The following is a 26,583-nucleotide window of genomic DNA, read 5'->3' as shown; positions in this document are numbered from 1 at the left end:
AATATTCTGTTGGAAGCTGCCCAGAGTGGCTGGGGAAATTTATTATAAAATCATCATCATCATCATCAATTCATTCAGCTAGTGGTTTGTCAAGGACAATTGCCACTAAGAACATTGAGAGGAGGGTTCCTATTGCCCTGTTTCCAGCAGGGTCACCTGCCACCTTCAACAGCTAGCCTGACAAGCCTTTTCCCAGTTTGAAGATGCAATGATCAGGGAAATTATGCCTGTTGAATTTCTGCCTGCCATGCAGATGACAAAGGAATCCTACCAAGGATAAACAGTGGGTAATCAAGGCTCTTATTAGCTTAACGGCTGATGCTTTCTATTTCAAATTGTGCAGCAATTTTCATTATTTCCCCATTCAACTAGCCTCCTCCTCATACAAACCCATATGCTGTATATCCCTGCTTACATTTTTCACACCATCTGTAAGCAATGGAAGAACACCTTGTCCTTGACCAGCACAGCTCAGCCTGAGAACTGGAAAGCCACAGTTCCTGCTGCCCTTGACTTTGTTCTCAAGTTCTTCCATCTGCAGGATATGCTCCATCTTCAGAGCACTTTCCAATGAAAGGCACTTCAGAAACCTCTGTGCACTCAAAAAAGCCCTCGCTGCTATGCTTTGCTATCACATTCTTTGGAAATCCCCTGCTAACAACATGCTTTTACCCAGAGTGCCTTCCCAGTAGTCTTCTTTGGAAGGCTACAATCAAATAGCTTTTTTTGTCCAATCTGCTTTAGGATAGCAAAAAAAGGAAAGGACTTTTATTTCAAGAACCACCACTTTAACTTGTGATGCTTTGTGCAGGTGAGGGTGGGGATTTTTTCTTCCTGAAGTTAAGATAGCAACACTTGTGCCAAGATCTGAGCAACTTACGATAATTTTTAGTCACAGTTAAAACTTGTTTAAGCAAATATGCTTGAACAAGTTTTAACTGTGATGAAGGTTAGCTCAAATGTCATGGTCTGGATTGAATTCCAAGTGTGTTGTCACCTTAAGTTTGTGAAGAAAGTCCCTCACAAAGCTTTCTTCCACAAGAATACTTTTCATTTCAGAGAGTTATGAATTCACTAAACAAGTTTTTACATGAAAATGCTGTGTGGTCAATTAACCATCTATTTATTGACATGCAAGGCCTTTTCAAGACCCTAGATGGCATCAAACGTCTGTTTGAAGACTCCTTTGCCAACTCTCTAAGCAAAAACCATCTAAAAGACCATACAAGACCATTTGCTCAGCAATAGCAACTGGAGCTATGTGCGGACAGGAGAGAAGCTTCTGTGTGCTAGGTTGTAAACTATGCAATGTCACAGTAGAACTCTTAGGGCACATATGTCAGATTTCTCCAGCACTCATAGTGCTTTTTCAGACCACAAAGGCACTGGTGTGCCATGCGCTCATGAACCAGATGAGAACTGTGCTGATCCAATGTATTTAAGGGAAATCAGTGGAGAAATGTAGTGGGGAGGACAGCGACTATTACTAGTTCCTGATGGGAAATGCCCTGTCAGAATCTTGTGCACTTTCCAGCACAGATGCCAGCAACTAGTTATCTAGGAATGATAAAATGACATTTGATCCAGCTCTTGGTCAGGATGGGAAGACTCTTAGCTCAGTGGTAGTAGAGGTTAAGCTGGGTGGAATGAGGTTGAATTTTAACAGGGAGAAATGTAAAGTATTGCACTTGGGCAAAAAAAAAATGAGAGGCACAAATACAAGATGGGTGACACCTGGCTTGAGAGCAGTACATGTGAAAAGGATCTAGGAGTCTTGGTTGACCACAAACTTGACATGAGCCAACAGTGTGACACGGCAGCTAAAAAAGCCAATGCAATTCTGGGCTGCATCAATAGGAGTATAGCATCTAGATCAAGGGAAGTAATAGTGCCACTGTATTCTGCTCTGGTCAGACCTCACCTGGAGTACTGTGTCCAGTTCTGGGCACCACAGTTCAAGAAGGACACTGACAAACTGGAACGTGTCCAGAGGAGGGCAACCAAAATGGTCAAAGGCCTGGAAACGATGCCTTATGAGGAACGGCTAAGGGAGCTGGGCATGTTTAGCCTGGAGAAGAGGAGGTTAAGGGGTGATATGATAGCCATGTTCAACTATATAAAAGGATGTCACATAGAGGAGGGAGAAAGGTTGTTCTCTGCTGCTCCAGAGAAGCGGACACGGAGCAATGGATCCAAACTACAAGAAAGAAGATTCCACCTAAACATTAGGAAGAACTTCCTGACAGTAAGAGCTGTTCGACAGTGGAATTTGCTGCCAAGGAGTGTGGTGGAGTCTCCTTCTTTGGAGGTCTTTAAGCAGAGGCTTGACAACCATATGTCAGGAGTGCTCTGATGGTGTTTCCTGCTTGGCAGGGGGTTGGACTCCATGGCCCTTGTGGTCTCTTCCAACTTGCTATGATTCTATGATTCTCTTGGCAGAGCAGGGACATGGTTTGAGGGTACTCCTGTTCCTGCATTCCCAGGTGTTGTCCAAGAGTGCTTTTGCCCAGCTCTGGCAAGTGTATCAACTGCTCTTGTTTTGGGAGAAGACAGACTTGGTCTCTGTACACAAGCCTGCTGTGAGGCCTGAGGTGGGAGTCTTGTTAGAATAACGTTATAAACTCAAACAAAAAAGCAGCCAGTCCCTGGCAGGGACCCCCCAGCCAGCTTAGCCCTCCAAGGCCTGGGGCAAGTGTACCGCCCTCCGGCATGGGCCTGTCTCTCCACAGGCCTGACTACACTACTGTAAGACGCTCTATCTGCGGGTAGCTCAAAGTGCAGTTGGTAGAGCATGTGACTCCTTTATTACCTCAGCTGCAGTGGCAGCCTGTCTGTTTCTAGACACAATCCAAATCAGGTTACCAGGAGAGGCGCTCTTGCGTGCTCCACTCCCATTCCAAGCACACCTGGCTGGGACACATGTGAGGACTTTCTCAGTAGTGACACCCACTTTCTGGAATTCTCTGCTTTGGGGAAACCACTTGGTTCCTTCTCCAGTAGCATTTCAACACGTGCTGAAAACATTTATGTTTAGGCAGCCTTTGGCCTACACGTTTTGTTAATTTTGCCAGGCCTCTTCTTTCCCAAGCCTTTGGTTTTGCTCTTTTTTTCCTCCTGCTCATTTGTTAGCTTCTCAGTTTGTTCTTCTGAGCCTTGTTACATGTTTTAAGCACCCTGAGTGGTTCAGTTTTGAACTGACAAGTAGTAGATGAATATTCTTAACAAAAACAGTCTTGTAGGTATAGCCTGCAGGTATAGCTCAGTTGGTTAGAGCATGGTGCTGATAATGCCAAGGCTGATAATGCCAAGGTTGCAGGTTCGATCCCCATAAGGGACAGCTGCATAGTTTTGCATTGCAGGGGGTTGGACTAGATGATCCTCAGGGTCCCTTCCAACTCCATGACTCAATGAATGGGGAGGGGGAAATCCATACACACCACTTTGAGTCCCTTGGGGAAAATAAATACAACAAATAAATATAATGTAAGATCTAGCAATCCCTCAAATAACCTGGGAACACCCTTGCCCAATGGATTTTCCCACTCTGCTTTAGTAAAAAAGGCAGATCTGTCTCTACTGAAATGGATTTGGTACCACACAGGGCTCCGGGTGTAGGCAACTGACTTTCATGACCTTGCCTACCTACACAAAGATTAATGCTGCCTTCTTAGCAAACATTTCCCTCCTAGTACTGTTATCCAACATGTGATGTGCTAGCCTTGACTCTTATCTTGCTGAATAGTGTATTTGATTTAAAAACAAACAAAACACCACCATCTGATTCAGGAAAAGAAAATGTGGAGCATGCTTCACAGGCTTCCAGGCATAATCCTTTAACTCGCTTTTAATGACTGTGGAAGTTTCAAGTGTAACTGGTCAAGTCAATAAGCAAATGGAACTAAAGTGAGAACCATGTTAATCTAAAAGCAGGAACACAAACATTCCTTAGTGTTCAGCACATACTCCTTGCTTTCTATAGAATGCCCTTTTGTAACCTGCCCTCCTCTTGAAGGCAGGGCTGTGATGTAAATCAGAAACAACATCCTCTCTCTCATGGGCAATTCCCACGCTTGGGGAACTTTTTGCTTTGGGCCACTTCACTAGATTCCCCCCCCCCCCGCCCATGAATTGTCCAATGCACAGAGCCACTGTGAGACAACTGGGTAGCAAACATGTGATCAAAGGCAGTTTTATACATGCATAACAACTTTTTTTCTTTTCTTTTTTTACTTCCAGAGGAGTAGTTGCATTAGTCGACTGCAACAAAATGAACAAATATTTACATCTTAAAGATCAACAGATTTATTGCAGCATAAATTGTTGTAGGCTGGAGCTTATGAATGGAGAAATGGATTTTGGTTCATGAAAGGTTCGACACAATAGATATGAGAGCCTTTAACTTGCCAGAAGATATGCTGTTGCTTTCTTTGTTTTTGGTTTGATAAGAAAATAGGTTAGCTAGATTGGAATATTCAGATCTGAGTAGCTTGGCAAACTGGTTAGCCTAGTACTTCCAAACTGGTTAGCCTAGTACTTAGTACTAAACCAAAAAGTAGCAAGAAAAGAAAAGGGTACTCTGTTGTACAGGTTCTGCACATTCCTTTATATTGATTGTGCCACCCAGACAGACAGCCTGGCAACAGTTCTCCAGCCAATATTGCCGCCAACTGCAGAGTCCTCTCCTTCTACTTATTGGTTGATTATGGAAATAACCTTGCTGCATTAGCATCTTTTACACATATCATTAAAAAAACAGGACTGGTAGGCTGAATTGTAACTTTGTATGCTTGTATGCCTCTTTAGCATATCTCGTAGTGAGTACCTGGACTGAATGTCTTTTTGAATGGAGAACAAAGATCTTTTTGTAGTGTATAAAACTGGAGACATTTGAAACTCCATTAACTTGGACAATTTAACTTATCATGATACTTAGCTATACTTGGTTGTTTATATTGTAAGCATAGAAGTCATGGGGCAATTAAGAAGGGGGGGGGGTGTTACAGGTGCCTCATGCTGGCATAGTCATGGAATAAACATCTAGCCAAGATGTGGTCCAATTTATATGCGGAAACTGAGATGTGGTTGGAGCCTGAACTGCCAGCGTGCATTACAACTCACTGTCAGGCCACTTTTTCAATTTGGGTCCTCACCAAAAGCTGAACTAGGGCTCTTCTCAGCAGGTCATTATATGCCAATTGCCATTTTGCAAACCACCAAAGCCTTCCTAAAGTGGGCTGAATGATGGGATATAAAATCATGGTCTATGGTTGTGATGAACTGCTCCCACTGCTTCTTCACCACAAGCACATTTTGAACTGCAGTTGAAAACAAGCGGTTTCCAAGTAGGCTCACCAGCCTTCAAGTATGGGTCTTTCACATGAAAATTCATGTGCAAGAATTTGTTTACAACTGTAGTCCAAAGGGGATGCCAGCTCAGGCGATCTATAATCCACAAGCCACTTAAAACCATGGTAAGATGGTCAGCATCAGTTCAGTGCCCTGAAGTTATGTCCAATTTCAACTTAAGGCAGACATACTGTAGGTCTAACTTCTAATTCTGGTCCCATGGGACACCAGATTAGAAGCATGAGACCCATTGTTGTTTCTTTCTGTACTCAAATTGTAAAAATGACATGCCATACATATTTTGTTAAAAAAAATGCTTCCCCTTGAAAATATCAAAATAAGAGCATGAGTCATTGTTGCTACCCATGAAAGAAAAAATGTCAGTTAAAAAATGCTGAGTGAATAGCTGTAACCGTGAGAAAAGTCCCCAAGTTACAGAATATGCTAACACATGCATTCAGGAACAATGGTGATATTCAAAGTCAAAGAACTGAATGCACAGATTAGGAGAAAACCACAGCAGAAGATGATGGGACAGCATTTACAGGAATCTAGGATACTCGGGGATATTTAATGGATAATGTTTCAGATACGGGGTGGGAGAGGAAACAAAAGCTGAATATTTCACAACACAAAAGGATTTTTAAGAGCAACTAATTGTCATGCGATATGTCCCAGGATATAATGCAAGCATGTGTTGTAGGCCACTTCATCATCCTGTGTGTTGTTGATTAGGGCTCTACTTCTGAGTTTTGTTGCAATTAAGTTATTCCCTTGCTGAATAGTCACAATAATCTGGACAGGCAACATCTGCACACTACAGCCTACCAGCCACATGGTCTCCTAAGTGCTTACCAAGTTCACTATTTCTACAATCCTAGATGGGCAAAACAGATAGTTTTATTGTGCTGCTGGTGACCTGATGAGCATGGTTGGTGGGCTGCATTCCACTTGGTGGATTACAAATTTTGCATCCAGCAGTGAATTGCAAAGGGGACTCTAAGATCTAATTTGCATATTTTATCTGAGAATTACTTTTTATTTTGTGTAATAAGAGATTTTGGTGGATTTGACCATGGTTTTACTGCATATAGTGTATGTAGCAACTTCTCTCTCTCTCTCTCTCTCTCTCTCTCTTTCGTCTTCCTTCTTTGGATGTTACCATGGACTTCGACTAGCGCAATAAAAATTTTTTTTTGAAAAAGTTGTGCATCCCTTGCCAATATGTTTTTCTAAGGATTTTTGTTCTTTTGATTTTTACAAAACAGGGAATATATGAAAAATGCAATCTTTCATACAGGCAGGGGAGAAACTATGGCCATTGTCACTGTATACTGGGTATGGATACCAGGTGTTGGCTGGGCCAAGGACTTGAAGATCCTGGCTACATTATACTGAGACTTAGGGCAATTCTACAAAAAGGTCATGATCCTAAATTCAATCCATTGTTTCACAAACTGAACAGCCATTTTGATGTCCTAAGAGACCCAAACTGCTTGTGTGGGCATTTGGAGCTCCAACGGTGGCCCCACAAACAAACCTCTATGCCAGGGGTCAGCAAAGTTTTTGTGGCTTGGGTTAGTTCATGGTCCCGCAGACACCGCAGTGGGCTGGAGTGCACACGCATGCACAAACACTATTTCCGACGCTCCTTCTGGCGCGGAGGAGGCGTGCACAGCTTCCCATTGGCTGAAGGAGCTTCCTGCAGCCAATGGGAAGCTGCCAGCATCGCAGAAGGCGGTCCCCGCTCTGCTCCGCGCCGGTTTAGTGTGGCGCACGGGAGCTGACTGAGCAGGTGGCGGGGGTCCATGGGCCGGTTAAACAACCCCCATGGGCCACTTGTTGCCCATGGGCCTTAGGTTGCCGACCCCTGCTCTATGCTGTCAAAAACTCCTCATCCCCACTCAGCCTTAATATTCTTAATCAGGTCTTTTCCCCAATCTTCACTGAGTGGCTGGAAGTGGGGAAGTAGAAAAAAGTCCTCCTTCCATTCTGCAAACAAGAAAACATCTGCGTTCACACACCCATTCCATGCCACCTTAACCAAACAGAATGCAAACAGCAGCAGCCCATCTGGCAGTCAGACAGCAGCAGATTTGCTCTGCATTTTGCTTTGCTTTTTGGATGGCCTGGGGATTGGGGGCATCCGAATTCACTCAACAAAATATGTGGGATGGGTTCCTGTTGAGGGAAAGGTCATGTGAACAACACCTATAAATTCTGGACTCAAACAGCCTCAAACTCATGATAAAGTCCAGTGAGGACAAGCCCTGATACAACCACCAGCAGAAACATTGCTGGAGTTTAACCAGCCCTATGCTAAGATTCCCTCAGTAAATGATTTTGAGCAAAGCTGAATGCTTGCAGGGCAGGCTGAAGTGGTCTCACATGAATTGGTATGCTGGCTTGATTGCAGGGAGTGAGCTTCATGTGACAAACTGCAGAGCACAAAGGTCTGGATGATAAAGCTGGGGTAGGGGGCATGGAGTGAGGAGGAAGTACATACTTTCCGCATCACATCAGCCAATTATCAACTATCCCCTTGTACAAAACGGTTTTAACTATGGCTACAATGTAAAGAATAAACTCCCAGCTCCTTCATCCTGCTACTAAGTATTTCCCCCCATGAATGTAAGCCAACATAAACTTCACATTGAAAAGACATGAGTCATGTAGAAGGATTTATCTTGTTGGGCATTGTGCACAAAGGAATTAGCAAAATCAAATGTGCTGTCATGCTTGGTGAGAATTGTAGATTTCACACTATAATAATAATGATCTCTGAAATTTCTGTTATGGTTCTCTGTCATCATGTAACAGAGCTTCTCCACTGAGTTACATATGCTATTAACAATGTCCTGAACAGACTTTCATCACTGATTTGCAAAGACACCAGCAATAATGAGATTATTTATGAGGAATTTATGAAACAATTGTTCGCAACCTAGTGTATTGCAAAGAATACACAAGTATAACAAAATGAATTTTGTGAAGCGTTCCCACACAAACAGCGACCAGGTAATGACAAATGAGGGGACCAGAATCCAACACAGTGGCTGCACAGGTGTGAACCAATGATGTCACCAGCCTGCATGGAATCTTAATTGCCTTTGTGCAGGTAGAACATTGCAGCATTCTCGTCACCATTCAGCAGTAGCAGCTGGTAAATACACGACTTATCTCTTGGTCCGTCTAGCTCAGTACTGTCTACACTGGTGGTATCTCTCCAAGGTTTCAGACCACTGCAGCAGAGAGCATTACACTAGTCCAGGGGTAGGCAACCTAAGGCCCAGGGGCCGGATGCGGCCCAATCGCCTTCTCAATCCGGCCAGTGGATGGTCCAGGAATCAGCGTGTTTTTCATGAGTAGAATGTGTCCTTTTATTTTAAAAGCATCTCTTGGGTTATTTGTGGGGCATAGGAATTTGATCATTTTTTTTTCTTTCAAAATACAGTCTGGCCTCCCACAAGGTCTGAGGTTACAGTGGACTGGCCCACGACTGAAAAAGGTTGCTGACCCCTTCTCTAGTCCTTTAAAACAGCCTGTGGCATTTTCCATCTTCTTCCACTGCATAGCGCCCTCATGCCCATACATACGTTTTACGATGATTTATCTTTTCCTTCCTGTTTCATTTAGCTCTCTGCACTTTTGCTTTCCGGTACAGTACTAGAGTGCACATCACTGACATAAAGTGAAATGTGCATTTCCCCCTGACCAATACATCTATTTATTACACTGGGAGAGCATACTTCTTTCCTCTTGGTGAATCTAATTCAAACACTCTTGGAAAAGCATTAATGGGACACAGAGCACTTCCACAGGGCCATTTATTGTGAGCTCAATGAATCTCATGCACACACATTTTTCACAACATCCTCATGACGTTGTCCACACCCAAATGCTGTTCCATATTTTTTCCTCTTTTAATCTGGATTGACTATCTTGCCCTGTTTTCTTTAACATCAGAATTTTTGTAGAACCAGTAAATCCATATTAAATAGAAAAATAAAATGGGACGTTTTGATGAGAATGACATGTGAACACTGCACAAAACTTGCATGTGTAAGCAGCACCAAGTCCACAACTGCCTTGTGGAAGTGCTCTCAATAAGAGTTGTCCCCACCCCCAATTACTGGTTAATAACCACAGAGCCTAGGACTTGCTGATCAGAAGGTCGGCGGTTCGAATCCCCGCGACGGGGTGAGCGAGATGAGCGCCGCAACCCCAGAGTCGGTCACGACTAGACGTAATGGTCAGGGGTCCCTTTACCTTTACTTAACCACACCTCTACATAGAACGAACCAGTTCATGCAAGCAAAAATGTGTGGTGCTGAAGCTATTCAATTCCTTTTCACTTCTTCAGCTTCAGAGGATAGCTATAAAGAAGTAATAATTTAGATCTTTATAACAAAAAGGGGGGGACCCTATGAAAATCACATAGACAAATTTTGTGCTCTAGAGCACCACCTGTTGAGGCATCTTTACAACAGAGTTACAACGATATAACTGACTGAGTGAGTCCCCAAGTTTCACACCTTAGGCCAGTGCTTCCCAAAAGTTTTTCTCCCACAAACCACTTGGAAATTCCTGGGGGTCTTGACATGCCATTTAATTTTTTTTTCCTGCCTGCCGTAGCAATTGAATGGGCTGTGCTAGGCGCTGTATAATTTCCACATGTATTTTTATTGCTTGCTTTGTTTTTTATATTGTATTTTACTGTACAGTATTAGAATTGTAACTGTTTTCACAGACACACTGTGAACCACCTGAATAAAGCTCAGTCTGTAGACCTCAATTTGGGAATCCCTAGCTTTGGGTAACACATAACACGTAGCATAGTATTACAGGTTTATTACTTTATAAAATGATGTGAAAGCACTCAGTAAAAGTGTAACCTCAAGTCAATTGCATTTTTTGTAATGAGAAGGGAGACAGAATGACTGGAAGTATCCCCAACTAGCTTTAATGAATGGTTGTACAGTGAGCAGCACTATGCTCATAGCATTATATTTAATTTTCAGCCTTATATTTAATTTTCATCAGGGAAGTTCTTGGGTGACTTACCTGAGTTTATCTGCTATGAAGATCACTCGACGTTCCAACAGGAGGGAGGCAAAGATTCTGATGATTTGTCGTATACTCAGACACTTGAAAAGACACTCAAAGTCCACATGTTCCAGGCGAGAGTCCATTGGCCTTCGGAGTTCTATCACCTGAATGCATTCCACAAACACAAGTCACGTTCTAACTGGCTTGATTATAATATGGACATTATGCCAATCTTGCATCCTGACTTTGGTTAATTATTATGTGGAATTTGAAAGTAACAAAACATTTCTTGGATTGTCTGCCCAGTTTGGTAGCCTTGAGAATTCATGTCACCTTTTATGGTATTTTCCCCAGGAAACATTACTTTCCGCAATATGCAGAGAAGGAGAAAGTGCGTATTTTGCCTAATGTGTGCTTGACATGAAGCTGATGTTGGTACTGGTTTACTATTATTTATTATAATTTATTTTATTACTTATTAGATCCCTGTACTGTCCTTTATCCAAAGATCACAGGGTGGTTTACAATATAAAAGCACAAAAAACCAAGTACACAGAGTGAAACTGACACCATTCCATCATTCATACACTACAACGTAAAAAGAATTAGCTCACATACAGTATGTTATGAATGCAGGAATTATCTCTAGTGACACTAATTTGTAGGCTGAACTATGTAGCCTTTTAATGACCAAATATAGACAAAATTGTGACATACTTATATACAGTAGTAAACTGTTGCAACATGTTGGTTATAATTTTCAATCCTTGCCTGTGGTGACTTGTAGCTTCCTGACTTAACCACTAGGGATTAGTCAACAAGCAAAAACACCTTGAGATTACTCTGATGGCTAGCTTGCTGACCTTGTGATAAAGCCTGCTGATGTCATAATTTTCATAGATAAAACCAAGACGCCCTATAGCATAGAATCTGTTAAACAAATATAAATTAGATTCCTGAAGCAGTTACGCACATACACACACCAAAGTAAATTGCCTAATGAAGCAGCTTCCCAAAAGAAATTTATTTTAAAAAATAAATCCACAATACATGTAACTTCCAGAGCTGTGATAGCTCTCTGTGTTCTACTTTCTTTCTCTCTATTTTACTGTTTCAGAGAGAGAGAGAGAGAGAGAGAGAGAGAGAGAGAGAGAGAGAGAGAATATGTGTGTTAGGGTTTTACTTGCAAGTTTAAGGTTTCTTTTTACCTCATTTCCAGCTCCAGGCAGGAAAGTCTTGACTTTGATTGTCTTTCCAGGTGCAGGAAAAGGAGACTCCATCAGACTTCTCATAAATGGATAAACCAGGGCAGCAGATATTCCTCTTCTCCTTTCAACTTCATCCAGTATCTGATCCATCACAGTCAAATGCAGAATAAAAGAGAAGCTGTGCCTTAATGACAACTTACACATGTATGCTATATTGACTCTACTCAACCAAAGTGCCAGTAAATCAGAAATTTTGCGTTTTGTCCATTTATTTTTTAAAAAAAATAACAAACAAGCAATATCCAACTTTCTTTTTCCAGAAATGTCATTTCTCGGACTGAAGCCTTCCAGTTGAGTATCGACTCAATCTAAACGTACTTCTTTGAGAAGGACTGTCACTAACATTCCATCTAAACAAGGAATCTCTCAATGACACCAAAGCTTGAAAGATAACCTGGAATTACAGGACCTTGGCTGCTTTGCAGCACCACACAGATAATGGTCAAACAGAGGGACTGTAGCTAATCAGCACAGCTGGACCAAGTAATGTGGGGAGACAATAGGGGTCATAGGGGTCATAAGCTGTAGCCAATGTTTGTTCCTTGGCTTACCACTTGTTCATTGTCTGGCAGAAATAAACCATGTGCCCAGGTTCAGGTGCAACACTGAGCATAATCATGGCAAAAAAAACAACCCAGTGTGAATATGCAGGGCCAAAGGAGGAGAAAAGCAGTCACAAATTTCTCTCCAGCACTTTGCACATTCACATTAAGCCATAGTCTTTCAGGAGCAGACAGTAACAGCACAAGAGAGTTCAAATTCCCTTTGAGTAACCATCACCAAAGTTTGAAAGCTTTCTATATCTGAGAACCCTTATAGAAAGGAGAATGATGCTTGTGATAATATAAATGAAGAACTAGTTTGCTGGGCTTCTATCAAAAAGTTCCGGCTTTACCTTCTGGCATTTAAATAGCTCAGGTAAGTCATTTACAGTTTCCATTAATAGCTGAACTGCAAATGGGAAGCTTTTTTTGCAAAACTCATCCATTTCTGAGGCAATTTGATGTTGATGTATAATGCTGCAGTAGTCAGACCACTACTGTCTACTGTCCTACTGGCAGCTGCTCTGCAGCAGAAGTCTTTTTTAGCCTTGCTTCCTGAGATTATTTTATTGGAGATACCAGGGCATGAATGCAATGCCTTCTGCATGCCTTTGACACTGCTATTTAGATAACTCCCATTAACACATTTTAAACTTTCTTTGATGACAGAAAACAGCATAGCCTAACAGAATCCACCCATGCAATGATCTTGATATGAAGTTATCTTTTATCTACAGGTGCATATGCATCCTGAACTTCCAAGTTTCAGCAACTTTTGGTGATACAGGCCTTGGGGATGGGAAGCGGAAAGGAACTGGGAGATTATCAAGCCTGGCATCAGTATTTTGGGTGTGCAGGGGGATTAATGCAGACTGAATACAGGGGCATGTGGGCCATGAGGATTAGATATCCATTGGATGCACATCCAACCACATTTTTTTTTTTTTAAAAAAAAGAGGTTCTGGAGGTATTCCCTGTATTTGGCAATAAACAGATACTGGGTTAGTGTTATACTGGCTCATCATTTCAGATAAGTGTGCCAAGAATTACAGCTTAGCCAAAAGTGGCTTTAGAATACAATGGACTGAGAGGGAGAGTGCCAATACCGACAGACACAGATGTTTTTCAAATTGAGATGCACTTCAGGCACAGAAGTAATAAAGCATTCTTTAATAAAGTCAATAACAGAGATGAACTGTCCAGCACAGTAATTCTAAAATACTGTTATCGCCAATCAAACAAAAAATTCATCTTCTTGACTCATTAAGTGTGAAAGTTTTCTGTGAGCAGCTAATGCAACAGCAGTGCTTAAAAAAACTTCCAGCTTACCTTGGAAAATAAGTCAAAGCAACCCAGGCGGCTGATCACACAATATACTTCAGGTAAGCGTGGACCTTTTCCACTTGGCTGACAACAATAGTAAAAGAAAGAAAGAAAGCAGGTTTAATCGCATTTTAAGCCACTATTCTAAACATGAATCTTTCCTTTCACCACCAAAGTGGTCAAACTGTTGGGAAATCACCTTATTTTCCCGAAGGCTGGAACCTCAAGATACATTTATCCATTCTGGAAACTGCTGTGCAATGGACACACTTCCCCATCATCATACCAAATCAAAGTTTTGTTTTATTTTAAAGAAACCTCCAGCACATTTAGAATTTCTGCCATTGATGTCGTTTTTCAATCATATATGAACTGAAGCCACCAAGTTCACTTATGAGAAAAGTTGGGGGTGAGGACCATTGAGAATGCGACCACTAGGGCCAGCCCAATACATTTTGCTGCCTGAGATGAAGGACAAGATGGTGCCGTATTCCATGTACTGAAGCCAAGTTGACTGGCAGTTGAATCCTGTCAACAGGATAGCGTTTTCCACAGAGCCCAAGGCTTCAGACTAGATTATGGGGCCAAGGTAAGGCTATGTGGCAACAAAAATGAATGATTGGCTGGAGCAGGCGTCAGTATACAGACAATCAAGTAATGTTGCTGCTGCTCCCATTCCAGTACCCGGTGCCTTTTTTCAGGGAGTACTCAAGGGTACGCAGTAGCGGCACATCTTTTTGTTGTTGTTAAAAAGTGTGGCACTTCACACTCTGCCCAATCCCTCTCACTACCAAGGAAATGTAATAAGTGAATAGAAAGAGAACCTACCCAGTTCATACTGACAAAATAACCACATGCACACTATATAAAGGAACATAAGTTTCATCACACCTCTCCCCCCCTTTCTTCCCCAACCCTATGCTGTATACAATACTAATGTCCTATATCAAATGTAACTGATTTGTAGAAAGGACTTCACAATCTGAAAAAAGAGACAATGCACGTAACTGTTGTAAACCAAGAAAACTTTTAATTAAAAAAAAATTTTTTTTTTAAAGTGTGGCACTTACTGTAACAACTTCATGGTTGGAAAAAGTGCTGTCAGTACCTAGGGCCTGAGGTGGTTACACCTCACTCTGTCAAATAGTAGGACTGGCCTTGGCCACCACAAATCTTACTACATCCATCGGGTGCCTTGCAAATAGAAAGCAATCAGGAAACTAGCCATGACCTAGGTGGTTTGACAGTGTCCTCCATAATCATGTAGACATTCCTTCATTATGAATGTTAAAAGGCAGTTAATTTGCAGTTGTGCTGATGGTGTGAGCACATGCTCCATATTAAGGACAAAACAGCAGTGCCAGGTACACTAGCTCCTTCCATTTCCAATCGAACCAAAGGAGATGGCAACATTTAAAAATCCTGGTCTTAACCCTATTTTTATGAGGCTTTCAAAATATTTTCTGCAGTTAACACTTTGCTGTTGAGCTGTTTGCGTACAAGTCACAGGAAACTGCAGATTAATGTTCTAATCAGAGAATGACTGGGCTGGTCAGCAGGTGTGTGTGCTTCTGCGGTTAAAATCGTGAAGATGCAGTGAAGTTAAGTGAACACAGATGAGTCTATTTCTGGATCAAGACCTGCTGCTCAGCAGACATCACATTTCTGAAAAGGCAGAATCCTTCTTTGTCCATATTAGGTATAAAAACGCCTTCTAAAAGCATCAAGTGATTATATCTAGCATGTGGGATTTGGGTTAAAATCATTGTGTCAAATCTGCAGGAATGCTGTAGCCATGCCAGGCGTCCTGGACAGCTACCAGCTAAAAGCTGTCTTGCTGGCTGCCAGTAAAAACACTGCATTCCTGGGTCATATATAATAGCAGGAACAATAACGGCTCACAGTTTAGTCAAAAGCTCCGGCCTTGTGAAATATTACTCCTGGGGTCTTTTGCTGCTTTTTTAATAACCCTTAAAGGCTACAGTGTCACCAAGTTTAAAAAAAAACCATTGAGCATCTTCACTTTCCAAACCTCTCTTGCTTCATGTCCTTTATTTCAGATTTCCCTTTTCTTTTTACCAGCAGCAGCGACTTCCTTTGTGCTAACAGATCGCAGCAATAAAAATGGAGCCCCTCAGAGGTGGAAAGTTTTAAAGTGGCTGGAACTCTTCTTTCTATCAACTCTTTCACTGGTGTGCGCATGCATAACCTTTCAGTTTCCTTCAAACCTCCAATTATGAAAAAAAGCCCCAGTGTTAGTACAAAGCTTTTTACATTTGTGGCAGTATTCACATTTGAAATAAAAATCATTGAATTTTGAAATTGTTTTTTAATATACTGTAGTGTGCAATTTTAAGTAATAGCTCGAATGTTATTTTCCATTAGACTGTGTGTCTGTGTGTGTGTGTGTCTGTGTGTGTGTGTGTGTGTGTGTCTGTGTGTGTTGATTAGTTGAAGATGGAATCAAGCAATACCGGGAGGGCCACAGGTTGCCCAACTTTGGTCTATATGAATGGGTAAATCAGAGGTGGATTTAGGGGAGCACCACTGGCTTGGTTGCACTCAGCGCAGAGCCTCGGGGGCACTGCAGCTATGATGTAGAATGGAAGATGCGAAGTGAGGAAAGTTCCAATTTTTTGGTGTTACACAGGGCATCGCTGAAATTTGAGGCCCCAAGGTCCAGTGGCGTAGCGTGGGGGGTGCAGGGGGGGGCCGGCCGCACCGGGCGCAACATCTGGGGGTTAGGGTTAGGGGGCGCAAATCCACGGGTTAGGGGATGCAAATTACTTGCCTTGCCCCGGGTGCTGACAACCCACGCTACGCCACTGCCAAGGTCCACCACTGACTAAATGCCCCAGGAGCAGGTTGTCTCAGTGCTAAGGGCTGTTATGCAAAATTGTAAAGATCAGAAAGTACCTATCATCAAAGCCAGTTTCATGTCCCTGTGAACCGCAACCTCAGTGCAGATTTGTGAGTCTGAAGGCAGTCTTAAAAAACAAATCTCCCCAAGTATTCAAGAAGACTAAAGGTTGTCAGCCTAGCATACACGTCTATAATACAGAACTCTGAAAAAAGAATAAAGGGCTTATTTGGGCCTCAAAACACTTAGGAATAGCTCTTAGGTGGTGTTTGCCACTGTTTTCAATTTTCAAGCATCAGCGAATTATTTCCCACTTCTTTTGAATATCCACATAGGAATTCTGATAAAAGAGTTTCAGATTTAGCCACATATAAGGGCATTTGAATGTAATTTCTAATAATCCCAAAGGGTGACATCTAGAATTCAAACTTCAGTTTATGGAAGACATTAATGCCAGTGATCAAAATGCACTTATAATATAATGCTTATTTAAGTGAAAGAAACTGTGGATGTAGCAATGTAATGTGAACATACTGTACATATTAATAGTCATGGAAGCCTGACAACTGTACTTGTCCAACTTTATTGTTTTGAAAATGAAACAATCAAAACATTTAAGCCAAAACTGGACTGGAAGCAGCATCTGACAGTGCCAGGAGATCCTGTCCCACACTATCAACATTACTTTAGATTACAGCTTTTGAATAGGTTTTCCTGAACAGTAAAGTCTGTGTTCTGTAAGTCAGGGTTGTGTTGCATGTGGTATGCAGATGATTTACAAGGTCTGCAGTTTTGCACACCCTACCCTTTTCCATCCTCAAAGCAATCAAACAGAAGTACCAGCTATCCTGCCAGGAATATTCTTTTGTATCTTCCTCTCCACCATCCAACCCAGGCCATTAGCAGCACCTGCTGCTGAAAAGTTAAGCTTTCTAAAAAAGAAAAGAAAAATCTAACAGCAGGTAGTCCCTTCAGAAGTGGGAGTATCTGCTTTTCCAAAACAAGGTTCCATCTTAATGTGCTGCTCCCTTACAAATTACAGTGGTACCTTGGCTCTCAAACTTAATCCATTCCGAAAGTCTGTTTCAAAACCAAAGCGTTCCAAAACCAAGGCACACTTTCCCATATAAAGTAATGCAAAAATGGATTAATCCATTCCAGACTTTTAAAAACAACCCCTAAAACAGCAATTTAACATTAATTTTACTATCCAACGAGACCATTGATCCATAAAATGAAAGCAATAAACAGTGTACTGGAGTCACACAATCAATCAATCAGTAGCTGAACTGGGTTCCACACAGTCACAAAAACAAAAAGCCGCAAAAACAAAAACGCAAAATAAATAGCAAAAACAGACAGACCTCAGTGTAACACTCAAAACAGAAGTGTAACACTCAAATCGGAAGTGTAACACTCAAATCGGAAGTGTGGCACTCAAATCAATAAATAAACACTCAAAACAGAGCACATTCAGCTTTCAAAAAAAGTTTGCAAACCAGAGCACTTACTTCCAGGTTTGCAGTGTTTGGGTTCCACGTTTTTTGTGTACCAAGGCATTTGAGAACCAAGGTACCACTGTACTTGTTTGAACCAAAGCCAAGGTCAGTGTTGCAGTGTCAGCACAGTGTAAGCGGTCAACGGTGATGTTGACCTTTGGTTGTCATATATCATATTTTTCCTATTTCTGGTCACATGCCTCCTATTATTCCTAATATTCTGTTATTGTTGATTATTTACTATCATTGTCTCACAGATAGGGGAATTGCCATATTGGCTCCCTGATTCGTGTCCCTGCAATTAAAAAACTCCCCAAGTAAGACAACTTGCCACATCAATTAAACTATTTCAAAAATACATGCTGTTTCTGTCATGAGCATCAATCTCGTGGAGAAAACATAAAGTGGGCAGAGGCTTTCATTATATGAATGGTTGCATTTGATTATCCTCAATTCAGCAAGGTGTAATCCACATTCAGGAACATATTCTCATGCATGGATTGCCTCCCTATACTGTACATGCCAGAGACTGCTGTAGGATAATATTACTACTGCTAGCAATAGCCTGAGGAGACATGATAGCAGAAATACTAATCATGGATCTGCCCTGATCATCAAAGAGGGGAGTGAGTGCAAAAGGAGACTACAGATGAGGGGTACTGTATCTTCCCTTGCTTCTATATTACCACCCTATATCTTATTCCCACATGTGTTTTACTCCCTAGTGAAACTCTAATAGTAGAAGCATCCTTAACTGCTAGAAAGGTGGTTGGGAGATGGGATGCAGAAAGGTAAGTGACAACCAGGGACAGGGGTGTTCAGCACTCCTTTCCTGCTGTTAAAACTAGAGCCTGCACAACCCATTTCTGTGTGTCTGTGGGCTGACCTGTGTTTAAGCACATAGATCATCTACCACCACATCTAAATTGGCCCTGAGTGGAAATCAAAGAATGACCTCGACCCAGTTTCCCAATAACGTAATGTCTACACAAGGGAAGATGGGCAGAGCATGAGAAAATGCAGCTTACTGGCCTCTGTTTGGCACTACAACACATCCTCATTAAGTGGGATAGGAAGCAATAAAATGTAGGTAGAAAAAGAAGTTCCCCAATGTTAGCTTTGGGCTTATCCACACTTAGCTTTCCTCCGCTCCTTCCAGGGACAGCCTGTGCTTTAAATCTCTGTTTCTATGTGCCCTTTTCTCTCTATCCAGAGCTTCCCCCAGAAAAATCTGCTCTTTAAACTTCAATCGGAACAAACAGCAATCCACAGAAACCCTTAATTGACATTGAAATGACATTTGCTGCAACTGAGCATTAAAAAGCAGTTTTTCCCAGGGAAAGCTCTGGGGCAAAACAAAAACAAAAAAACACTTGGAGAGGGAACATTTAAGTGTGGACCTGTGCCTGGAAAGAGTGAGGCAATAGGTAAGTGTGCATAAACCCTTTAGCAGTTCTAGTGACCTGTACATTAGTTTGCTGGTGTGCTAGGCATCTGTAGTCCAGTATGCACTATGCCGCTAATACTAGCTACTACTTCTAGTCCAAATGTACTCATGGGATCACCATGGGGAAAGAATCAACTGTCATGAGTGCCAGTAGCTCTGTATCCTCTTCATAATAGGTAACATTTCTATCAGATACATCCTGTTTTACTTCTAGTAAGCTCTTCTCTGGAAATGCCCAATTTGGGAGTAGGTAGGTATGAATTTTCCAAGTAGAATAAACAATTGAGAGTGGGCTTGGTTTTAAAAAATGAAATTCCCTGCCATAAACACTGAAACATGTAAAATACAGGAACTCCTAGATTCCCTGGAATATGAATATGGATTTGATTTGATTTTCTGTAGAAAAAGCTGTATTTCCCTTAAGACCACAAGAGATTAATTTTCTTCTTGCATTTGTCGGCAGCCCCAAAAGTGACACATTCAGCTCTCATAATATGTCACATTCTTAGCATAGTGTACGTTGAAAAAAGTTGATGTACTTACTAGTAATCTTCTGCAGTAACCAAACCTTCTGCTGCCATCTTCTCCCGTCAGCATAAAAGAGAATGTTTCACTGTAACAAAGATTACCACAGATGTTATTGTGCTGCCAAAAAGCAGGTGTTAAGATTCCTTTCGATTAATATTTTGACATGTTTTGAGATATCTTCCAGACAGATAAATCTTGTGGTTTTATCTCATAGTCTTGGTGAGGCTTTGTGACTAACCAAAGGATTTGTACTCATTCTATCCATGTGTAAATGATTACATAACACAAGAAGCAACGGAGAACCAGATATTCTATTGTGAAATTGGTTGGTTTCTTTTGCCTCACAGTTGTAAGACAGAGTACTTCACTTACAGTGGTCAGCTAGCATATGGTTTATGCAGTAGCTTATGCTGTAGGAGGAAAGAAACACACCGATCCAATTAAGTCCGAATGGAATATATTCAAATTAAGCAATGAATTCCAATTCAGCTATTTCAAGCTGGAGCCTCCCTTTCCATTTATTTCATTCATATCCCACTTTTCCTCCAAGAACTTCATGTCAGCATGCATAGTTCACTCCATCCCATTTTATCCTCACAAGCTGGTTTGGTAGGTTATGCTGAGAGCTACTTCTTTAAGTATGGAGACTTTGAGGTGAGCAGAAAAATCTCCCCAAAGACTGACATCTCTTGTTCTTGACTGCTATACAAAACTTAACAAGAGATGGTTGCAAAGCTCCCTCAAGCCAGGCTTAGAGAATGTCTTTGGGAGCTTGCAAAAGCTCACCTCAAAGGAGAGGCAAGCTTTAAAAGGCCCAAACTCTACTCCGGCTCAAATTAAAATCTGATCTGAAGAAGGAGAAGGAACCCTGGCTTTCCTCTCCACCATCCCTCCCCCAAAACACATACTGTGAAACTGCTCCCTCCTCTCTGCCACCTCCCCGCTTTCTGTTGTTACTTGTCTGGCCAGTGGTAATAGCACCAGGGAGAAGGGAGCAGAGAGCTCTATCCCTCTAGCCACCCATCCCTACCTGCCACCACTCATTGCCCAGGCATCAGCAGTGGTAGTGGGAGCAGCCACAGCAGGGTGCAGGGTAGCTGGAGGCCATTTGCTTCCCCTTCTCTGTCATGGCAGCCCATCTTTTCCAAGGCCTACCATGCCCTTCCTCCTAGGAAGTTGTTATGCAGCACTCCAAGGCCGTAAGTTATAGCCCTCTGCTCACAAAATTATCCATTTGATGTGTTGGAGCGTGGCAATTTGCATCTCCATTAGAGTGCAAGGCTGTGCCCAACCCAGTGCTATGTCCGCTTGAACGTTTTTCTCTTTTTGGTGCCATTGCTAAACTCATTGGGTATTAGGGTGGAGAGAGGGAGAGAAAGAGAGAAAGAGAGAGAGATTGAGTAGCCAGATAACACCCCCTGAGCTATGGGTTAGCCACCCCTCCTCTACTTGGTAACAGAAAACCTAAACAGGGCTTTTGTGATAATCAGAAGTGAGCTCTCCCTTCTCTAAGCCCAGGGAGCCCAGAAAGGCCAGTAATCAAACTGCTATGAGCAATTTCACTGATTATCTTCTTCAATGCTGTGCAAAGGGCGTTAGCAGGAGCAGCAAAAAGAGGCAAGAACTAGGTGTGGTGCACCCGCAGAACATAACTAGAGTTCCAAAGGAGAAAAAAATGTCATCTACATTCAACAACAAGCAAAGGGCACAGATTTATGTGTGTTTTGTCAATCCACGAATCCAGTCTTGTAACTATCAGCAGGATAGTTTACCTGTTGTATTCTGACACTGGGTTCCAGTCCTTGGCATCTGGGAAGCAGAACTGTGGGATGGCCTTGAGACGTTCTTCTGCTTCGCGAACTTGCTTTGTGGGTCTTTCTAGCTGTGGTTGAATAAGTCAACATCAGCAGAGTCTAGAACAGACTCAAATCAGGCTTTTTAAATCAATACAGGGAATAGCTATCCTTTTACAAACATCTCTTAAGGATGGAATCCTAAACCCTACTTACCTGGGAGAAAAAGCCCCATTGAACCCAATAGGGCTTACTTCTAAGTAGACACGGTTAAGGATTGAACTGTGACTCAACCGAGTAACTAAATGAGAAAACTATATTTTATCCCCCAAAGCCATATATATATTACTTAGTACAGAAACATACGCAAAAAGGCAAAAATGTGCCTTTTGAATTTAAACTACTGCCTTTTTGGTTCAAGAGAAGACAAATGACAAAATAGATAAGCTGGGTATTATTATTATTATTGATATCAGAGCCTCATTGATATCTTTCTCCTCCACACAATCATAGAAACCCACTCAGGATCCTGCTTTTGTTGCTGCTGTTCCATTATTGCCTTTGCCTGATTCCATTAGCCTTATGAGATCTTGACTCTAGGCAAAGAAAACTACAAACACTGAGAAGACTGACTTTATGGGTCGTATTCAACTAATTTAGAGTAAACCCAGTGATATTAATAAACCTAAGTTTATCAAGGCTATTCATTTCAATAGGCCAATTTTGAAAAAAAAGTCAGTGGGTTGTATCCAATGAAAGGACAAGGGAAAGTGATGCCTATTGCAAAGGAGTTCCACGCTGCTGCCTCCCTACCATGGACTCCACACCCTCCCAAAATGCTATCCTGAGGGCAGAACGATTTCTACAGAATAGAAAGGAACTGTGGCAATTCCTTCTTCCCTAGATCAAGCTGTAATATCATCACCGTGAACACATCTGTACCATCTACAGTGTGTTACATTCTCCCATTAACATTGAGCCAGGGATTGCAATTCGTTGTTTCAGCTTGTGCTAAGAGAGGAGTGAAGCGATCTCCCATGTTCACAGAAAAATCATTTACTATAGTTTGCCACACTGTGTGAATGCAGCCACCCTATTTACTTACTACTTACTTACTCACTTATTTACTTACTTACCCACCTACTTGGTTTGTAAACCACCTAGAGAATATTTATTGATGGATGACTATATAAATTTAATGTGAAATATAAAATAATAATGTCCACCCATCTATAGTAATATTTCTTAAAATTGGACATGTGTCTATTTTTAAGTTATGCATGTGCCTAACAGTGTCCTATATATGCTACAATAGCAGTCAACAGCTACAATAACAATAATGACGGCAATCCAATAAAGTTGTTGTTTTACCTTTGGAAACTGATATGTGACTTCAGGGAGGTAAGTATTTTTAGAGGGCTTCTTCTTAAGAGAAACTACCACAAAATACTCAAACAATTCACGTTCCTGCCATTCAATCAGCTCCAGTTCCAAAGTCCGGTAACTAGGAGCTCTCTTCAGCATTGACTGGATGTGGACAAGTCGCTGGGTGTGAGCTAATATTAGAAAAGAAGCAAAAAGTATTACTTGGCAGCTTCTGAGATGCTAAGCCCAAGCACGTTCACTTTTAATTCTGCATGTCTTTATTTCCTACATAAATGAAAGCCTTTTCAAGTACAGAAGCGATAAAAGTTCTTGAAAAGAAACTTGAGGAATACAACCTACTCAAGCTTTACGAAGTCAGCTGACTGCATAGCATCAAATGCAACAGGCTGTAAACCGTAAGGATCCCTATACTTTATTCACAAACATAAAATAGCTTCTCACATCACTTTAGAATCAGGTCTGTGTTGCCAAACATGTTTCAACCTTGATGTGATAAAGTCCTCTGGGTGGGATTCAACTAAGGATTTCTGGCAGCAGAAGCCCTACACAAGGACTTCTGCTTGCACAACAAAACTTTCCCTTCTCTTTTCTCCCCCCATGTAGATATGGGGAGGGGGGCTGATTTGAATGAGGGTGTGCATTAGGGAGAGATTTAACCCTTTGCCCCCTGTACTGTGGTCCCAATCTAGATCAGGGACTAGACTGATGATAGCATTGTTTTTTAAAAAGCAGAAAAAAGGAAGCTCCTCTTGGAGTGAGTGCCCCCCCCCAGGTAATATAAGAGCATTGCCTTTTGGAAAAAATACAATAACAAATATATAATACTAATTTTAAGGCCCCACAGAAGGAGCAGCAACAAGCTGCAGTTTCACCCATCCGTTTCTGCTGCACCTCAGATACCACAGTAATCTGTATCAACCTAAAGCCAGGAAATTCAATGGAATAAAAGCAGATTCTGGCATTAGCTGGGAAGTAAGTCCATAAAAACAGATTTACTGGCCAAAGACTGAGATGCACCAGACTGCTAGAAAGCAAAAGCAGCAAAGACGGCTAAGGAGAAGAGAAATGGTGCCCAGCAATTTCACAATCATTTCATCATCATTATTATTACTGTCTTTAAAGGATTTTTTAAGTGATAGTCATACCCACCATATTTCTTATTTTTTTAAAAAAACCATTCCTTTATATGAAGCTTTGCATTTAGTGAACCTTAATTAATTTGCTCCATGCTAAAAAAAAAACTGTAAAAAGAAGATAAGCTGCAGAAAATGCTGGTTCTGAGCAAGTGCTCCAAGCTGGGAAGAACTGTATTGGGTAGCTTTCACCTTAAATGCCTACTGCCGCCAATCTATAATAGGGTGATGACAGTACTGGCATATTATATAGGCTTGCTGTAGATAATGATTACTGATATAACATATCTACAAAGTGCTTTAAGCATTTAGGAAATGTAGTGTTACAATTGTCCATCACAATGACCACCACTTATTATATTCTTATTGGCTACATGCAGGGATTGGGAAACCTGTGGCCCTACAGATGCCATTGGGCTCGAACTCCCATCATCCTCAGCTAGCATGGCCAACCGGCATGAATGACAGGAGTTGGAGTTCAAGACTATCATGGAAGGCTGGGGCTTACCAATCCTTGATACAAGGCCTTGCATGAGAATAATTACTTTAGTCAAATGCAAACATCCTAAAGACAATGAAACGGCTTTCCTGCTTCTTCCTTACTGCACCCCCAATGTACCACCTCTCCAAAGGCCGATTCTTAGGCTCAGGGGACCCTCAGAGACCAGCAACATCGTTTGTGATGCTCAGCCAGCAGCGACAGGAGCACTAGGGCAATAGCAAAGTCCAGAGAGCTCCAAGTTGGCAGTAGCAGCCAGGATGCACCTATAGAATGCTGCTGCCATTCCCTGACCTTGCTGCCACCCTGTCCCGTCCAAGTGAACACAGTGTTGCCAGCACCTAGTGGCATGGGTAGGCAAATTAAGGCCCAGGGGCCAGATCCGGCCCAATCGCCTTCTAAATCCAGCCTGCGGACGGTCCGGGAATCAGCGTGTTTTTACATGAGTAGAATGTGTCCTTTTATTTAAAATGCATCTCTGGCTTATTTGGGGGGCCAGCCTGGTGTTTTTACATGAGTAGAATGTGTGTTTTTATTTAAAATGCATCTCTGGCTTATTTGTGGGGCATAGGAATTCGTTCATTCCCCCCCCCCAAAAAAAATAGTCCGCCCCCCCCACAAGGTCTGAGGGACAGTGGACCAGCCCCCTGATGAAAAAGTTTGCTGACCCCTGATCGCATGCCACTGCTGCTCCATCGCCACTCTCACGTGCATCTGCTGTCAGAGATGGAATGGGATGTGGTAAGGGGGAGATGTACACCTTGTCTCCCATTTAATTTCATTGGATTGTATAGCAACTAAAAGATAAGGAATGCTGAGCCTCTCACCTTTAAACCTGTCATCCGAATCACTCTCACTCTCACTATTTTCATCTGAAATAGAGAGAATGATTCTATTATCAGAAGGAAAATTCAGGTTTGCTCTTAAAGTTAGCAAAATAATAATAAAAATAATGTGTGTCCTTATGTCCTGCAATGAAAATACATGGTCAAGCGATGTTTCATGATTATGGAAATCTTTAAGAAAAAAGTAATTTCCAGGCTGCTTGAGGAAGCATTTTGAAAACTAGTTTGACACTTTCCCATTCAAATTCTTTTTACTGAAAAGAGATTGTAACACCTCAGAGGAGTCAAGGGGGACACTTTAAAAGCTTAAGTAGTCAGAAATCTGTATGAATAACATGAATTAATTCTGTGATGAATGCCCACTTGGGTAAGTGGGCATACTGGTAGCTAGGCTGGCGACACATTCACAGCATGTGGCTGCTCTTAAGCAGACCAACAGCTATGTGTCAAGGGCAGGGAGCCAGAAGCAAGCAGTAGCAAGGCTAAGTTCAGATCTAGATATAAGGGAAGGGCCTTAGGTCAGCGGATAGGCATCTGCGTTGTATGCAGAAGGTCCTAGGTTCAGTCTCCCACATTGCACCCTGTCTGAAACCCTGGACTGCTGCTGTGAGTGGACCAATGGCTTCACTTAGTACAAGACAACTTCCTAAGCCTTCTATGTTTTCATGTCTTGGTGTTGGAGTGGTACATCTCATAGGGCAGGACCATTAGGAACTCTCATTACTTCTGCTACCCTGGCACACACACACTGGCATACATGATCACATGCACATACAAAGATGCACATGAGATGCGCAGACCATAGCAAATATTAAAAACATTCATTTGGAAAGAATATGCACACAGGATCCAGTTTTATTAATTGGTTTTACTTTCACATTGTTGCATATGCAACAAGTTGACAGGAATAAATCAGTGGCCGATGTGGCTTCACCATGAGCACATTTGTGCACTTCAGTTCTGCAGAAATTAGCTGGCACCTTCCAGGAAACATTGAGAGCCGTTTCACACTTTATATAGCAATCAGGTTTGTTGCAGCTATGGCCACATTTCCCTAGTATCTCT

General features: G+C 41.9%; 1 protein-coding gene across 5 annotated transcripts in view; it reads right to left on the bottom strand.

Annotated features, from left to right (window-relative positions):
- The window catches only part of DENND2B (DENN domain containing 2B), a 136,100-nt gene that overhangs the window by 9,548 nt on the left and 99,969 nt on the right, over window positions 1–26,583 (bottom strand). For all 5 annotated transcript variants that reach the window (XM_083724703.1, XM_083724702.1, XM_083724705.1 and 2 more), the window contains 7 exons: window positions 25,501–25,545; window positions 23,027–23,211; window positions 21,635–21,744; window positions 19,878–19,947; window positions 13,535–13,612; window positions 11,604–11,744; window positions 10,411–10,559 (listed from right to left, as the gene is read on the bottom strand). In XM_083724703.1, coding sequence (XP_083580829.1) covers window positions 10,411–10,559; window positions 11,604–11,744; window positions 13,535–13,612; window positions 19,878–19,947; window positions 21,635–21,744; window positions 23,027–23,211; window positions 25,501–25,545 — 778 coding nt within the window. The remainder of the gene's footprint in view (window positions 1–10,410; window positions 10,560–11,603; window positions 11,745–13,534; window positions 13,613–19,877; window positions 19,948–21,634; window positions 21,745–23,026; window positions 23,212–25,500; window positions 25,546–26,583) is intronic.

This window comes from Podarcis gaigeae (assembly GCF_964106915.1).
Source record: "Podarcis gaigeae genome assembly, chromosome: 1".
Lineage (NCBI taxonomy): Eukaryota > Metazoa > Chordata > Lepidosauria > Squamata > Lacertidae > Podarcis > Podarcis gaigeae.
This window is presented reverse-complemented; position numbering and strand designations above follow the sequence as displayed.